This window comes from Heptranchias perlo, chromosome 26 (assembly GCF_035084215.1).
Source record: "Heptranchias perlo isolate sHepPer1 chromosome 26, sHepPer1.hap1, whole genome shotgun sequence".
Classification (NCBI taxonomy): Eukaryota; Metazoa; Chordata; class Chondrichthyes; order Hexanchiformes; family Hexanchidae; genus Heptranchias; species Heptranchias perlo.
In genome coordinates this window covers 43305035-43323207 of record NC_090350.1, presented here as the reverse complement: position 1 = coordinate 43323207, position 18173 = coordinate 43305035, and the positions used below count along the sequence as shown (strand labels likewise).

At 45.0% G+C, this 18173-nt stretch overlaps 1 protein-coding gene across 1 annotated transcript in view; it reads right to left on the bottom strand.

Annotated features, from left to right (window-relative positions):
- Positions 1 to 18173, bottom strand: part of LOC137342749 (connector enhancer of kinase suppressor of ras 1-like) — an 86899-nt gene that overhangs the window by 63065 nt on the left and 5661 nt on the right. The window contains exon 2 of the mRNA XM_068006922.1: positions 205 to 362. Within this exon, the coding sequence (XP_067863023.1) occupies positions 205 to 362 (158 nt within the window). The remainder of the gene's footprint in view (positions 1 to 204; positions 363 to 18173) is intronic.

The window sequence follows — 18173 nt, the reverse complement described above, 5'->3', positions numbered from 1 at the left end:
CAGGAAGCTTCACTGATGCGGTACTGGCTTCTCACTCAGAGTTAAATCTAAGTGATTTGAGGGATTGAATAACCGACTGACATGAATATGAAACATTCCAACATAAGTCAGAGTCCTAGGCAGCAAAATTAATGGAGTCAGTCCACAGCCCCCTCCAGTGTTATTAGAAGTCATGTGACACACAAAGCGATGCCCCTCCCTTACCAGTGCACACAGCAGCTCCACTGCTTCCAGAATCAGCTCCTGGTGTCCGATCCGCTTCACGCCCAGCTCCTCCAGGTCTTGGTGTGATAGTCGCAGAAGTTGCTCCCCATTCACCTGCCATTGATCAAATGGATATTTCTGCACACTGCTGTCCAGGCCTAGGGAACAGAGCAACAGGCAGCGTCTGGGTCAGGGAGGGCTGATTTCACAGATTTGAAACAAACAATCGGCTTCTCCGACTGCACAGTGAGTAAGGACGCAGTCTGGTGAGTTACTGAGCCACACAGACCTGCAAACAGTTCAGGCTCTAGTCTGGCCCGGGTTAGCTGATCTCATTCACGACAGCTCAACCTCACCCGCCCTCACAGTGTGCGGCAGCCCACCCCCGCCCTCACAGTGTGCGGCAGCCCACCCCTAGCAGTACGTACACTCTGCTCTTCTGGGACTGGCCTTCTCTACATTGTCTGTACCCCTCACTCCATCACTGGGACAGAGTCTTCCACCTCTGTGATGTTGGTTGAGGGAGGAATGTTGGACAGGACAACTCCCCCTGCTCTTCTTCAAATAGTGCCACGGGATCTTTAACATCCATCTGAGCAGGCAGGGCCTATGTTTACCATCCCATCAAAAGACAGCACCTCCATTGTACTGCACTGGAGTGTCGGCCTAAATTATACGTTCATGACTGACTGAGGTGAGAGTGCTACCAACCGAGCCAAGCTGACACACGAGAGAATTTACAATACAAGACTCCAGGCAAGGCCTGGACTAATAATCCGGAGTCATGAGTTCAAATCCCGCCATGGCAGCTGGGGAATTTTGATTCAATTAATTAAATAAAATCTGGAATTAAAAAAATACTAGTATCAGTAATGGTGGCCATGAAACTACCGGATTGTCATAAAAACCCATCTGGTTCACTAATGTCCTTTAGGGAAGGAAACCTGCCGTCCTTACCCGGTCTGGGCCTATATGTGACTCCAGACCCACAGCAATGTAGTTGATTCTTAATTGCCCTCTGAAATGGCCCAGCAAGCCACTCAGTTGTACAATCTCGCTACAAAAAGTCATAATATGAATAAAACCGGACGGACCACCTGGCATCAGACCACTAGGCACCGGACACGACAAAGGCAAACCAAGCCCAGTCGACCCTGCACAGTCCTCCTCAAAAACATCTGGAGATTTGTGCCAAAATTGGGAGAGCTGTCCCACAGACTAGTCAAGCAACAGCCTGACATAGCCATACTCACAGAATCATACCTTTCAGCCAACGTCCCAGACTCTTCCATCACCATCCCTGGGTATGTCTTGTCCCACCCACAGGACAAACCCACCAGAGGTGGCGGTTCAGTGATATACATTCAGGAGGGAGAGGCCCTGGGAGTCCTCAACATTGACTCTGGACCCCATGAAATCTCATGGCATTAGGTCAGACATGGGCAAGGAAACCTCCTGCTGATTACCACCTACCGCCCTCCCTCAGCTGATGAATCAGTCCTCCTCCATTTTGAGCACTACTTGGAGGAAGCACTGAGGGTAGCAAGGGCACAGAATGTACCCTGTGTGGGGGACTTTAATGTGCATCACCAAGAGTGGCTCGGTAGCACCACTATTGACCGAGCTAGCCGAGTCCTGAAGGACATAGCTGCCAGACTGGGCCTGCGGCTGGTGGTGAGCAAACCAACTTGACTTCATCCTCACCAATCTACCTGTCAGAGATGCATCTGTCCATGACAGTATTGGTAGGAGTGACCACCGCACAGTCCTAGTGGAGATGAAGTCCCGTCTTCACACTGAGGACACCGTCCAACGTGTTGTGTGGCACTATCACCGTGCTAAATGGGATAGACTCAGAACAGATCTTGCATCTCAAAACTGAACATCCATGAGTCGCTGTGGACCATCAGCAGCAGAATTGTATTCCAGCACAATATGTAACCTCATAGCTCGACATATTCTTCACTCTACCATTACCAACAAGCCAGAGGATCAACCCTGGTTCAATGAGGAGTGTAGAAGAGCATGCCTGGAGCAGCACCAGGCATACCTAAAAATGAGGTGCCAACCTGATGAAGTTATAACACAGGACTACATGCATGCTAAACAGTGGAAGCAACATGCTATAGACAGAGCTAAGTGATTCCACAACCAACGGATCAAATCAAAGCTCTGCTGTCCTGCCATATCCAGTTGTGAATGGTGGTGGACAATTAAACATCTAATGGGAGGAGGAGGCTCTGTAAACATCCCCAACCTCAATGATGGCAGAGGCTAACACGTGAGTGCAAAAGACAAGGCTGAAGCATTTGCAACCATCTTCAGCCAGAAGTGCCGAGTGGATGATCCATCTCAGCCTCCTCCCGATATCCCCACCATTACAGAAGCCAGTCTTCAGCCAATTCGATTCACTCCACGTGATATCAAGAAACAGCTGAGTGCACTGGATATAGCAACGGCTATGGGCCCTGACAACATCCCAGCTGTAGTGCTGAAGACTTGTGCTCCAGAACTAGCTGTGCCTCGAGCCAAGCCGTTCCAGTACAGCTACGACACTGGCATCTACCCGACAATGTGGAAAATTGCCCAAGTATGTCCTGTCCATAAAAAGCAGGACAAATCCAATCTGGCCAATTACCGCCCCATCAGTCTACTCTCAATCATCAGCAAAGTGATGGAAGGTGTCATCGACAGTGCTATCAAGCAGCATTTACTCACTCGTAACCTGCTCACCGATGCTCAATTTGGGTTCCGCCAGGACCACTCGGCTCCAGTCCTCATTACAGCCTTGGTCCAAACATGGACAAAAGAGCTGAATTCCAGAGGTGAGGTGAGAGTGACTGCCCTTGACAATCAAGGCAGCATTTGACCGAATGTGGCACCAAGGAGCCCTAGTAAAATTGAAGTCAATGGGAATCAGGGGGAAAACTCTCCAGTGGCTGGAGTCATACCTAGCACAAAGGAAGATGGTAGTTGTTGTTGGAGGCCAATCATCTCAGCCCCAGGACATTGCTGCAGGAGTTCCTCAGGGCAATGTCCTAGGTCCAACCATCTTCAGCCGCTTCATCAATGACCTTCCTCCATCATAAGGTCAGAAATGGGGATGTTCACTGATGACTGCACAGTGTTCAGTTCCATTCGCAACCCCTCAGATAGTGAGGCAGTCCGTGCCCGCATGCAGCAAGACCTGGACAACATCCAGGCTTGGGCTGATAAGTGGCAAGTAATATTCACGCCAGATAAGTGCCAGGCAATGACAATCTCCAACAAGAGAGAGTCTAACCACCTCCCCTTGACATTCAACGGCATTACCATCGCCGAATCCCCCACCATCAACATCCTGGGGGTCACCATTGACCGGAAACTTAACTGGACCAGCCACATAAATACTGTGGCTACAAGAGCAGGTCAGAGGCTGGGTTTTCTGTGGCGAGTCACTCACCTCCTGTCTCCCCAAAGCCTTTCCACCATCTACAAGGCACAAGTCAGGAGTATGATGGAATACTCTCCACTGGCCTGGATGAGTGCAGCTCCAACAACACTCAAGGAGCTTGACACAATCCAGGACAAAGCAGCCCGCTTGATTGGCACCCCATTCACCACCCTAAACATTCACTCCCCTCACCACCGGCACACTGTGGCTACAGTGTGTACCATCTACAGAATGCACTACAGCAACTTGCCAAGGCTTCTTCGACAGCACCTCCCAAACCCGCCACCTCTACCACCAAGCCTTTACATCAGGTGATTTACACCAGAGGATCTAGAAGGCTTCACTAAGTATTGTTGGCATACACGGATTATAGAACTGAAGGAGGTGGCTAGGATAGAATTTATCAGTTGAACAGGCAAATGTTATTCTCAATTACCAGCCTGAGCAAGTGCTTGCAAGGTGAAATCTTTCCCATCAGTGAGTCATGTTGTCAGACTGTGGAAGGTGTTTACTCTGTGCTCTGTGGCCTTTCTCTGCACTTCATTTGTTTTATATTGTTATATTTTCACTCAACACTGTTTTCAGCTCATTTATTTATCTCTCTACAGTCCTGAGAGGTGTGGAATATTAATTTAACTTTTGTTTCAAGTGATGATGGGCCAGGCTTTTCAATGGCCCCTGCTCGTAAATCCTGTCCATTAGCTCAATCTTTTTCTCTTCCACTGTTACCAGCCATTCCATTTCAGGCAAATTCCGCAGTCTCTCTGTTTCCCCCAGCAGTGTTATACATCACTGACAGAATGGAGCTTTCGGCTGGTTATCTGCATAGATCTCTTATTTGTGTCTTTTAAAAGTGGTGGTAACCCAGCTCTAAGATGTATTCCAAGTGCTGTACTGATAACTGAAACAGCTGCTTGGAGACCATGGGGCCGATTTTCCAAATTTGCACTCGGGTATGGAGCAAAACCTTGGGTGTGTTCCCCACAATGTCATAATCCATAATGGATGGGAACATGCATGCAGACAGCCAACTAACCTTTCGAGCATGTTTAGAGGTTAGATTGTGTACTTTAATTATTGTGAACTAGGACATCAATTGGTACAATGGTATTGGAATGCAGATGTGTGTGTTTACCTCACTAACATTCTGGTGTGATTGGGCAGAGTAATTGGCACGTGTCTAGATATGCACTGAAAATGTAGGAAACTCCCGAGAGGACACGACTGTCATCAAATTATTTACCAAGGTGCTAAGGCTATTAAGATTTACTTTACAATTGGGACAAAAATAAGTACTTTTGTCCGGTTTTGTGGTTTTCTTTCAGCTGTTCCTTTAATTCCAGTTGTAGTGTATAAGCAGTTTTTAAAAAACTGCAGTTCAAATTCTTATCCCAAGCTTAATCAATACAATGCTGCATGTTTTTATCAGTTACAGGCTTAAGAGAATAATTCAAACAAGCAATATTGTGTCTTGTATCTGACTGACAGGTCATTTTTAAATTTATGGATTTAGAAATCCAAAATTCTGGACATCCCAGTAACTCTTACGTGGGACATAAAAAGAGCTGTTCTGTTTGAAATGGAAAGCCAGACTGAAATCTCAGAGGAGGGATCCGTTGGAAATGGAAGGGGGTGGAAGAGAGATAGAAAGACATCAAGAGGAAGAGACAGATCTAGGGGAAGAGAGAGAGAAAGGAAAAGAGAGAACTAGAGAGAAAGATTTATGATTTATATGTAATATTTTCAGATAGTACACTCACAAATGGTAAAAGAAACACTGCATCGTATAAAACAAATGGTTAGTTTAGAGCCTTGGTATATGATCCTTTTGTTGTTTTTCCACTTGATGAGTTAGGTGCAACGATTTCTACTGTAAATATTTATCCGTGTTATCTGACAGTTACTGGCTTGTTTTTTGTTAAATAAATTCAGTTAATAGTTTTGGACTCAGAGCAGGGTCTGAAAGCGTGATGCTCTATTTATTTATTCATTGAAGACGAGAAATCCTTTGAACGTATAGAATAAGTCCAGCAGCTAAAAATAATGAACAGATCGAGATTTCGGTATCATTATCCAGGGCACATTACTGAAAGCTGACTCAGAGTTCAAGGCTGGGATAGAAACTCTTGAAGACATAGGGAGTTGGGACATGCCCAGAAGAGTGACCCAAGACATAGTTTGGAGGATGAGTTCATGGAATGCATTCAACAGAGTTTGCTAGAACATTATGTCAAGGAACCAACTAGGGAACAGGCTATTTTAGATCTAGTATTATGTAATGAGATAGGGTTAATTAGTAGTCTTATAGTTAAGGATCCTCTGGGGTAGAGTGATCATAATACGATAGAATTTCATATTGAGTTTAAGAGTGATGTAGTTAAGTCCGAAACTAGGATCTTAAATTTATACAAAGCCAATTACGTAGGTATGAGGGGCGAGTTGGCTAAGGTAGATTGGGAAATTAGATTAAAAGATGTGACGGTAGATAAGCAATAGCGAACATTTAAAGAAATAATTAATAATTCTCAACAAATGTAGAATCATAGAACATTTACAGCACAGAAGGAGGCCATTTGGCCCATTGAGTGAGGGAGCATGGAGTAGCAGCTATCGACGGAGTCTGGTTTCGACAGAGTCTGTAATTGGGAATTTGGTGAGTGAGGGGACTTTTATCTAAAATTTGACTAAGTTTGGCATCAAGCATTTAACTTAAATTCAATCTTAACTTGCAGTTTTCAGTTAGTGGTAAACAAGCAGCCTGAAGTGGCAGTTGGTCACCTAGTTAATTAGGTGACTGGTTAGAACTAGTAATCTACTGTCAGCTGGGGCTGACTCAGGTGATTGGCATTCTAGCTAGCATAAATTCAGAAGGGTTTTGCTAATGCATGGAGTGAAGGAATATGGAGTAGCAGCTATTGATGGAGTCTGGTTTTGACAGAGTCTACAATTGGGAATTTGGTGCAATAAGGGGTGAGGTGCATTTGTTTAGACAGCAGAGAGGAGCGTACCGAGAGCGGGTCACAGCAACAACAAAACAGAACAAAACAAAACTGCAGTGTGATGTCACAGGTAAGGCAGGTAGGTGGTTGGTGGTGAGGATCTCTTCTGTTTTCTTTCTTAGGACTGTGGGCTCAGTAACTTACAGCATAAAACTAAATTTTTTTAAAAAAGACTAAACTTAATTTAATAAATTAAACAAGGCCAGTACTTGGTTCAACCTAAAAATAATTTGATTGGCATTGTAGTAATCAATTAAATAAATAGTTATGACAGGGTAGGAGATGTGTTGCAGCTGCAATATGTGGGAGCTACTGGACAGTTTTGTCCAGAGTGACTACATCTGTGGTAAGTGTCTGCAGCTCGAGGAACTTTGGCTCCGAGTTGAGGGGCTGGAGTCCGAGCTGCAGACACTGTGATGCATCAGGGAGGGAGAAAGTTACCTGGACACTTTGATCCAGGAGGCAGTCACGCCCCTTAGACTAAATACTGTAGAATTGGCACGTGGTCAGGGACAGGAGGGTGTGACTGTGAGTGAGGCAGGTACGGGGATCCAGGAGGTAGCATTGCAGGAGCCTCAGCCTCTGCACTTGTCCAATAGATACGAGGTTCTTGCAGCCCTTGTGGATGAGTGCAGGGAGGATAAGCAAACTGGCCACGGCACTGTGGTTCAGGGGGCCATTCAAGTGGGGGGAGTAAAAAGGAATGCGACAGTATAGTTAGAGGGATATACACTGTTCTCTGCAGCCAAGAGCGAGAGTCCCGAAGTCTGTGTTGCCTACCCAGTGCCAGGGTTAAGGACATCTCCTCAGGGCTGGACAGAAACTTGGAGTGGGAGGGGGAGGATCCAGTTGTCATGGTCTGTGTAGGTACCAACGACATAGGTAGGACTAAGAAAGAGGTTCTGCTGAGGGAGTTTGAGCAGCTAGGGACTACATTAAAAAGCAGAACCACAAAGGTGATAATCTCCAGATTATTACCTGAGCCACGAGCAAATTGGCACAGGGTAAATCAGATCAGAGATGAATGTGTGGCTCAAAGATTGGTGTGGGAGAAGTGGGTTTTGATTCATGGGGCACTGGCACCAGTACTGGGGAAAGATGGAGCTGTTCTGTTGGGAGGGGCTTCACCTGAACCATGCTGAGACCAGTGTTCTGGCAAACCAAGTAACTAGGGTGGTAGAGAAGGCTTTAAACTAAATGGGGGGAGGGCTCAAGTGGGGCAAAGTTTAGATTGATAGAGAAAAAACAAGGAAGTAGTACAGGAAAGTGATGGGGGTAATGATAAACAGAGCGTGTCAGGAAGGGACAGAGCGTACAAACATAAGAGTGCATGAGCAAATGGGGCTGTGGTAGGAAAGAATGGTAAAAAGACAAAATTAAAGGTTCTTTATCTGAATGTGTGCAGCATTTGTAATAAGATAGATGAATTGACTGCACAAATGGGTATGATCTCGTGGCCATTACAGAGACGTGGTTGCAAGGTGACTAAGGTTTGGAGCTAAATATTCGGTGGGGTAGCTCTGCTAATAAAGGATGAAATTGGTATAATAGTGAGAAATTATCTTGGCTCAGAAGATCAAGATGTCGAATCAATTTGGGTGGAGGTAAGAAATAGCGAGGGAAAGAAATCACTGGTGGGAGTAGTATATAGGCCCCCTAACAGTAGCTACGCTGTAGGGAAAAATATAAATCAGGAGATAAAGGGGGCTTGTAAAAAAAGGTAATGCAATAATCATGGGCGATTTTAACTTTCACATAGATTGGACAAATCAAATTGGCAAAAATAGCCCTGAGGAGGAGTTCATAGAGTGTATTAGGGACTGTTTCTTAGACCAATACGTCAGGGAACAGGCCATTTTCGATCTGGTAATGAAACAGGAATAATTAATGAATTCAAAGTAAAGGATCCCTTGGGAAGCAGTGATCATAACATGATCGAATTTCACATCCAGTTTGAGAGTGAGGATCTTGGGTCTGAAACTACTGTATTAAACTTAAATAAGGGCAATTACAATGGAATGAGGGCAGAATTGGCTGAAGTGGACTGGGTAAACAGATTAGATGGTATGATGCTGGATAAGCAGTGGCAAACATTTAAAAAGATATTTTATGACTCAACAAAAATATATGCCTGTGAGGAGGAAAGACTCCACAAAAAGGGTGAACCAACCATGGCTAACTAAGGAAGTCAAGGATGGTATCAGGTTAAAAGAAAAAGCATACAATGTGGTAAAGATTACTAGTAAGCCTGAAGATTGGGAAAACTTTAAAAACCAGCAAAGGATGACTAAAAGAGGAAGAAAATAAATTATGAGAGTAAACTAGCAAGAAATATAAAAACTGACAGTAAAAGCTTCTACAAGTATGTAGAAAGGTAGAGGGTAGCTAAAGTAAACATTGGTCCCTTAGAATATGAGACTGGGGAAATAATAATGGAAAACAAGGAAATGGCAGAGGAATTGAACAGATATTTTGTATCTGTCTTCACAGTAGAAGTCACCAATAACATACCAATAATAGTAGAAAATCAAGGGGCAAAGGGGAGGGAGGAACTAAAAACTATCACTAAAGAAAAAGTACGAGGTAAACTAATGGGTCTAAAGGCTGACAAGCCCCCAGGATCTGATGGTTTGCATCCGAGCGTCTTAAAGGAAGTGGCTACAGAGATCGTGTATGCATTGGTTTTAATCTTCCAGAATTCACTAGATTCTGGAAAGGTCCCAGCGGATTGGAAAACCGCAAATGTAACACCCCTATTCAAGAAGGGAGTGAGGCCGAAAGCAGGTAACTATAGACTAGTTATAATAAGAATAAAACCGGACAGACCACCTGGCATTGGACCACGAGGCACCGGACACGACAAAGGCAAACCAAGCCCAGTCGACCCTGCAAAGTCCTCCTCAAAAACATCTGGGAACTTGTGCCAAAATTGGGAGAGCTGTCCCACAGACTAGTCAAGCAACAGCCTGACATAGCCCTACTCACAGAATCATACCTTTCAGCCAACGTCACAGACTCCTCTATCACCATCCCTGGGTATGTCCTGTCCCAACGGCAGGACAGACCCACCAGAGGTGGCGGTACAGTGATATACAGTCAGGAGGGAGTGGCCCTGGGAGTCCTCAACATTGACTCCGGACCCCATGAAATCTCATGGCATCAGGTCAAACATGGGCAAGGAAACCTCCTGCTGATTACCAACTACCGTCCTCCCTCAGCTGATGAATCAGTCCTCCTCCATGTTGAGCACCATTTGGAGGAAGCACTGAGGGTAGCAAGGGCACAGAACATACTCTGGGTGGAGGACTTTAATGTCCATCACCAAGAGTGGCTCGGTAGCACCATTATTGACCGAGCTGGCTGAGTCCTGAAGGACATAGCTGCCAGACTGGGCCTTCAGCAGGTGGTGAGCGAACCAACAAGAGGGAAAAACCTAATTGATCTCGTCCTCACCAATCTACCTGTCGCAGATGCATCTGTCCATGACAGTATTGGTCGGAGTGACCACCGCACAGTCCTAGTGGAGACGAAGTCCCGTCTTCGCACTGAGGACACCATCCAACGTGTTGTGTGGCATTATCACTGTGCTAAATGGGATAGATTCAGAACAGATCTAGCAGCTCAAAACTGGGCATCCATGAGGCACTGTGGGCCATCAGCAGCAGCAGAATTGTATTCCAGCACAATCTGTAACCCCATGGCCTGGCATATTCCTCACTCTACCATTACCAGCAAGCCAGGGGATCAACCCTGGTTCAATGAGGAGTGTAGAAGAGCATGCCAGGAGCAGCACCAGGTGTACCTAAAAATGAGGTGCCAACCTGGTGAAGCTACAACTAAGGACTACATGCATGCTAAACAGCGGAAGCAACATGCTATAGACACAGCTAAGTGATTCCACAACCAACAGATCAGATCAAAGCTCTGCAGTCCTGCCACATCCAGTCATGAATGGTGGTGGACAATTAAACAACTAACGGGAGGAGGAGGCTCTGCAAACATCCCCATCCTCAATGATGGCAGAGTCCAGCACGAGAGTGCAAAAGACAAGGCTGAAGCGTTTGTAACCATCTTCAGTCGAAATGCCAAGTGGATGATCCATCTCAGCCTCCTCCCGATATCCCCACCATCACAGTAGCCAGTCTTCAGCCAATTCGATTCACTCCACATGATATCAAGAAACGGCTGAGTGCACTGGAGACAGCAAATGCTATGGGCCCAGATAACATCCCAGCTGTGGTGCTGAAGACTTGTGCTCCAGAACTAGCCGCGCCTCTAGCCAAACTGTTCCAGTACAGCTACAACACTGGCATCTACCTGACCATGTGGAAAATTGCCCATGATGTGGAGATGCCGGTGATGGACTGGGGTTGACAATTGTAAACAATTTTACAACACCAAGTTATAGTCCAGCAATTTTATTTTAAATTCACAAGCTTTCGGAGGCTTCCTCCTTCCTCAGGTAAATGTTGCCCAGGTATGTCCTGTCCACACAAAGCAGGACAAATCCAATCCAGCCAATGACCGCCCCATCAGTCTACTCTCAATCATCAGCAAAGTGATGGAAGGTGTCATCGACAGTGCTATCAAGCGGCACTTACTCACCAATAACCTGCTCACTGATGCTCAGTTTGGGTTCCACCAGGACCACTCTGCTCCAGACCTCATTACAGCCTTGGTCTAAACATGGACAAAAGAGCTGAATTCCAGAGGTGAGGTGAGAGTGACTGCCCTTGACATCAAGGCAACATTTGACCAAGTGTGGCACCAAGGAGCCCTAGTAAAATTGAAGTCAATGGGAATTAGGTGGAAAACTCTCCAGTGGCTGGAGTCATACCTAGCACAAGGGAAGCTAGTAGTGGTTGTTGAAGGCCAATCATCTCAGCCCCAGGACATTGCTGCAGGAGTTTCTCAGGGCAGTGTCCTAGGCCTAACCATCTTCAGCTGCTTCATCAGTGACCTTCCCTCCATCATAAGGTCAGAAATGGGGATGTTCGCTGATGATTGCAGTGTTCAGTTCCATTCGCAACCCCTCAGATAATGAAGCTGTGCGTACCCGCATGCAGCAAGACTTGGACAACATCCAGGCTTGGGCTCATAAGTGGCAAGTAACATTCGCACCACACAAGTGCCAGGCAATGCCATCTCCAACAAGAGAGTCTAACCACCGTCCCTTGACATTCAACGGCATTACCATCGCAGAATCCCCCACCATCAACCTCCTGGGGGTCACCATTGACCAGAAACTTAACTGGACCAGCCATATAAATACTGTGGCTACAAGAGCAGGCCAGAGGCTGGGTATTCTGCAGCGAGTGACTCACCACCTGACTCCCCAAAGCCTTTCCACCATCTACAAGGCACAAGTCAGGAGTACTCTCCACTTGCCTGGATGAGTGCAACTCCAACAACACTAAGCTCGATACCATCCAGGACAAAGCAGCCCGCTTGATTGGCACCCCATCCACCACCCTAAACATTCACTCCCTTCACCACTGGCGCACAGTGGCTGCAGTGTGTACCATCCACAGGATGAACTGCAGCAACTTGCCAAGGCTTCTTCGACAGCACCTCCCAAACCCGTGACCTCTACCACCTGGAAGGACAAGGGAAGCAGGCACATGGGAACAACACCACCTGCACGTTCCCCTCCAAGTCACACACCATCCCGACTTGGAAATATATCGCCGTTCCTTCATTGTCGCTGGGTCAAAATCCTGGAACTCCCTCCCTAACAGCACTGTGGAAGAACCTTCACCACACGGACTGCAGCGGTTCAAGAAGGCGGCTCACCACCACCTTCTCAAGGGCAATTAGGGATGGCCAATAAATGCCGGCATTGCCAGCGACACCCACATCCCATGAACAAATTTTTAAAAAGTTAGCTTAACATCTGTCATTGGGAAAATGCTAGAATCCATTATTAAGGCAGTAGTAGCAGGACATTTGGAGACTCATAATACAATCAAGGAGAGTCAACATGGTTTTATGAAGGGGAAATCATGTCTGACAAATTTATTAGAGTTCTTTGAGGAAGTAACAGGCAGAGAGCATAAAGGGGAACCAATGAATGCAGTATATTTGGATTTCCAGTATATTTGGATTTCCAAAAAGGCATTCGATAAGATGCTGGGTCAAAATCCTGGAACTCCCTTCTTAACAGCACTGTGGGAGAACCGTCACCACACTGACTGCAGCGGTTCAAGAAGGCAGCTCACCACCACCTTCTCAAGGGCAATTAGGGATGGGCAATAAATGCCGGCCTTGCCAGCGACGCCCACATCCCGTGAACGAATAAAAAAAAAAGATTACTGCACAAATAAGAGCTCATGGTGTTGGGGGTAATATACTGGCATGGATAGAGATTGGCTAACTAACAGAAAACAAAGAGTCGGGATAAAAGGGTCATTTTCAAAATGGCAATCTGTAACTAATGGGGTGGCGCAGGGATCAGTGCTGGGGCCTCAACTATTTACAATATATATCAATGACTTGGATGAAGGAACAGAGTGTCTTGTGGCCAAATTTGCTGATGATACAAAGATAGGTGGAAAAGCAAGTTGCGATGAGGACACAGTGTCTGCAAAGGGATATTGACAGGTTAAGCGAATGGGCAAAAATTTGGCAGATGGAATATAATGTGGGAAAATATGAAGTCATCCACTTTGGGAGGAAAATTAAAAAGCAAAATATTATTTGAATGGCGAAATACTACAAAATGCTACAGTACAGAGGGATCTGGGTGTCCTCGTACATGAAACAAAAAGTCAACATACAGGTGCAGCAGATAATCTGGAAGGCAAACTGAATATTGGCCTTTATTTCTAGGAGGATGGAGTATAAAAGCAGGGAAGTCATGCTACAACTATACAGGGTGCTGGTGAGACCACACCTGGAGTACTGCGTACAGTTCTGGTGCCCTTATTTAAGGAAGGACATACTTGCATTGGAAGCAGTTCAGAAAAGGTTCACTAAGTTGATTCTGGGTATGGAAGGGTTGTCTTATAAGGAAAGATTGAACAGGTTGGGTCTATACTCATTGGAGTTTAGAAGAATGAGAGGAGATCTTATTGAAACATACAAGATTCTGAGGGGACTCGATGGGGTAGATGCTGAGAGGATATTACCCCTCATGGGGGAATCTAAAACTAGGGGGCATAGTCTCAGAATAAGGGGTCGCCTGTTTAAGATGGAAATGAGGAGGAATTCCTTCTCCCAGAGCGTAGTGAATCTTTGGAATTCTTTACCCCAAAAAGCTGTGGAGGCTGAGTCATTGAATACATTCAAGGCTGAGTTAGACAAATTTTCGATCAGCGAGGGAGTCAAAGGGTATGGGGAAAGGGCAGGAAAGTGGAGTTGAGGTAAAAATCAGATCAGCCATGATCTCATTAAATGGCTGAGCAGGCTCGAGGGGCCTACTCCTGCTCCAACTCTTATGGTCTTATGGTGTCCGCGCCAGCCGAAAATGAGCCACCCAGCCTAGTCCCACTTTCCAGCACTTGGTCCGTAGCCCTGTAGGTCACGGCACTTCAGGTCCACATCCACCTCTTTTTTTTTAATGAGTTGAGGGTTTCTGCCTCTACCACCCTTTCAGGCAGAGAGTTCCAGGCCCCCTAACGCCCTCTGGGTGAAAAACATTTTCCTCAGCTCCCCTCTAATCCTTCTACCAATCACTTTAAATCTATGTCCCCTGGTTATTGACCTCTCTGCTAAGGGAAGTAGTTCCTTCCTATTCACTCTATCTAGGCCCCTCATAATTTTGTACCCCTCAATTAAATCACCCCTCAGTCTTCTCTGTTCCAAAGAGAACAACACTATCCTGTCCAATCTTTCCTTATAGCTAAAATTCTCCAGTCCTGGTAACATCCTTGTAAATCTCCTCTGTACCCTCTCTAGTGTAATTACATCCTTCCTGTAACGTGGTGACCAGAACTGTACACAGTTTCAAGCTGTGGCCTAACTAGTGTTTTATCCAGTTCCAACATAACCTCCCTGCTCTTATATTCTATGCCTCGCTAATAAAGGAAAGTATTCCATTTGCCTTCTTAACCTGTTCTGCTACCTTCAGGGATCTGTGGACATGCACTCCAAGGTCCCTCACTTCCTCTATACCTCTCAGTATCCTCCCATTTATTGTGTATTCCCTTGCCTTGTTTGCTCTCCCCAAATGCATTACCTCACACTTCTCTGGATTGAATTCCATTTGCCACTTTTCTGCCCACCTGACCAGTCCATTGATATCTTCCTGCAATCTACAGCTTTCCTCCTCACTATCAACCACATGGCCAATTTTTGTATCATCTGCAAACTTCTTAATTGTGCCCCACATTTAAGTCGAAATCATTAATATATACTACAAAAAGCAAGGGACCTAGTACTGAACCGCACTGGATACAGCCTTCCAATCACAAAAACACCCGTCAACCATTACCCTTTGCTTCATGCCACTGAGCCAATTTTGGATCCAACTTGCCACTCTGCCTTGGACCCATGGGCTTGTATTTTTTTTGACCAGTCTGCCATGTGGGACCTTGCAAAAGCCTTGCTAAGTTCCATGCAGACTACATCAAATGCACTACCCCCATTGACCCTCCTTGTTACCACCTCAAAAAATTCAATCAAGTTAGTCAGACACGACCTTCCCTTAACAAATTCACACTGACTGTCCTAGATTACTCCGTGCCTTTCTAAGTTACGGTTTATCCTGTCCCCCAGAATTGATTCCAATAATTTGCCCACCACCGAGGTCAGACTGACTGGCCTGTAATTACTCGGTCTATCCCTCGCTCCCTTTTTCAATGGTACAACGTTAGCAGTCCTCCAATCCTCCGGCACCACGCCTGTATCCAGTGAGGATTGGAAAATGATGCTCAGAGCCTCCACTATTTCCTCCCTTGCTTCTTTTAATAGCCTGGGATACATTTCATCCGGCCCTGGTGATTTATCTACTTTCAAAGATGCTAATCCCCTTAATACTTCCTCTCTCACTAAGTTTATCCCATCCAATATTTCACACTCCTCCTCCTCCTTAACTACAATGTCTGCATTGTCCCTCTCTTGTGAAGACAGACGCAAAGTATTAGTTAAGAACCGTATCAACATCTTCCGCCTCCACACATAGGTTATCTTTTTGGTCTCTAATAGGCCCTACTCTTTCCTTAGTTATCTTCTTGCTCTTAATGTATTTATAAAACATCTTTGGGTTTTCCTTGATTTTACTTGCCGATATTTTTTCATGCCCTCTCTTTGCTTTCCTAATTTCCTTTTTAATTTCACCCCTGCACTTTTTATACTCCTCTAGGCTTTCTGTAGTATTGAGTTCTCGGTGTCTGACATAAGCTTTCCTTTTCTGCCTTATCTTACCCTGTATGCTCCTTGTCATCCAGGGGGCTCTAGATCGGCAGCCCCACTCTTTTTCTTTGTGGGAACATGTTCACTCTGAACCCCTTGAATCTTCCCCTTGAATGCCTCCCACTGCTCTGACACTGATTTACCTTCAAGTAGCTTTTTTCTAGTATATACATTCCTTTGAGGAATAAAGACCTCTACTGGAAAAATGATCTAACCGTGGCTAACTAGAGAAGTTAGGGATAGTATTAGATTAAAAGAAGAGGCTTATAATGCTGCCAAAAAGAGTAGTAAACCTGAGGGATGGGAAGGTTTTAGAAATCAGCAAAGGATGAGCAAGAAATTGATAGAGGGAGAAAATTGAATGAGAGTAATCTAGCAAGAAATATTAAAAACAGACTGTAAGAGCTTCTACAAGTATGTAAAAAGGAAGAGGGTAGCGAAAGTAAAAATTGGTCCCTTGAGGCAGAGACAGGAGAAATTATAATGGAGAATAAGGATATGGCAGAGACGTTTAACAAATATTTTGTATCTGTCTTCACAGTAGAAGACACAAAAAAACATAAATAGAAATAGTGGGGAACCAAGGGTCTAATGAGAGTGAGGAACTTAAAGTAATTAAGATTAGTAAAGAAAAAGTACTGGAGAAATTAATCAGACTAAAAGCTGATAAATCCCTTGGCCTGATGGCCTACATCCTAGGATTTTGAAAGAGGTGGCTACAGAGATAGTGGATGCATTGGTTTTGATCTTCCAGAATTCCCTAGATTCTAGAACGGTCCCCGTGGATTAGAAGGTAGCAAATGTAACCCTGCAATTCAAGAAAGGAGGGGAAAAAAACAGGGAACTACAGGCCAGTTAGCCTGACATCTGTAGTAGTGAAAATACTAGAATCTATTATTAAGGACTTGGTAATAGCGCACTTAAATCATAATATGATTAGGCAGAGTGAAAACAGTTTTATGAAAGGGAAATCATGTTTGACAGATCTATTAGAATTTTTTGAGGGTGTAACTAGCTAGGTAGATAAGGGGGAACCAGTGGATGTCATATATTTGGATTTTCAAAAGGCATTCGATAAGGTGCCACACAAGATTAGGACTCATTGGATTGGGCATAATATATTAGCATAGATTGAGGATTGGTTAACGCACAGAAAACAGAGTAGGAATAAACGGATCATTTTCAGGTTGGCAGGTTGTAACTAGTGGGGTACCGCAAATCAGTGCTTGGGCCTCAGCTGTTTACAGTATATATCAATGACTTAGATGAGGGTACCAAGTGTAATGTATCCAAGTTTGCTGACGATACAAAGCCAGGTGGGAAAGTAAGCTGTGAGGAGGACAGAAAGAGTCTGCAAAGGGATATAGACAGGTTAAGTGAGTGGGCGAGAAGGTGGCAGATGGAGTAAAATGTGGGGAAATGTGAAATTATCCACTTTGATAGGAAGAAATAGAAAAGCAAAATATTTTTTAAAAGGCAAGAGACTAAGAAATCTGGGATTTAGATGTCCTGGCACGTGAATCACAGAAAATTAACATGCAAGCAATTAGGAAGGCAAATGGTATGTTAGCCTTTATTGCAAGGGGGTTGGAGTATAAGAGTAAGGAGGTCTTGCTGCAATTGTATAGGGCTCTGGTGACACCACACCTGAAGTACTGTGTACAGTTTTGGTCTCCTTATCTAAGGAAGGATATACTTACCTTTTTAGAGGGGGCGCAATGAAGGTTCACTAGATTGATTCCTGGGATGAGGGGGTTGTCCTATGAGGAGAAATTGAGTAAAATGGACCTACATTCCCACTAAGGGAATCAAGGGATGTGGGGATCGGGCGGGAAAGTGGAGTTGAGGTAAAAGATCAGCCATGATCTTATTGAATGGCGGAGCAGGCTCGAGGGGCCGTATGGCCTACTCTTGCTCCTATTTCTTATGTTCTTATAAGAGGCAAAGAAGTCTATAGTAAGAAGATAGAAATAACCCAAAAATGTAACAACCATCTTCAAAGAGACTGCTTCTACATCAATGGATCTAGTGTAGAAATGTCAGCCTCATGGCTATTCATTAGTTCTGTTGATCAGGCTGCTCCAGGTGTTAGAGGAGGCAGAAGGCCCTGATATATTGATCTGCTTTTATCCATGAGCTGTTCAATCTGCTTCCCATCAGCTGGTGGGCATGTTTAGACCCCAGTA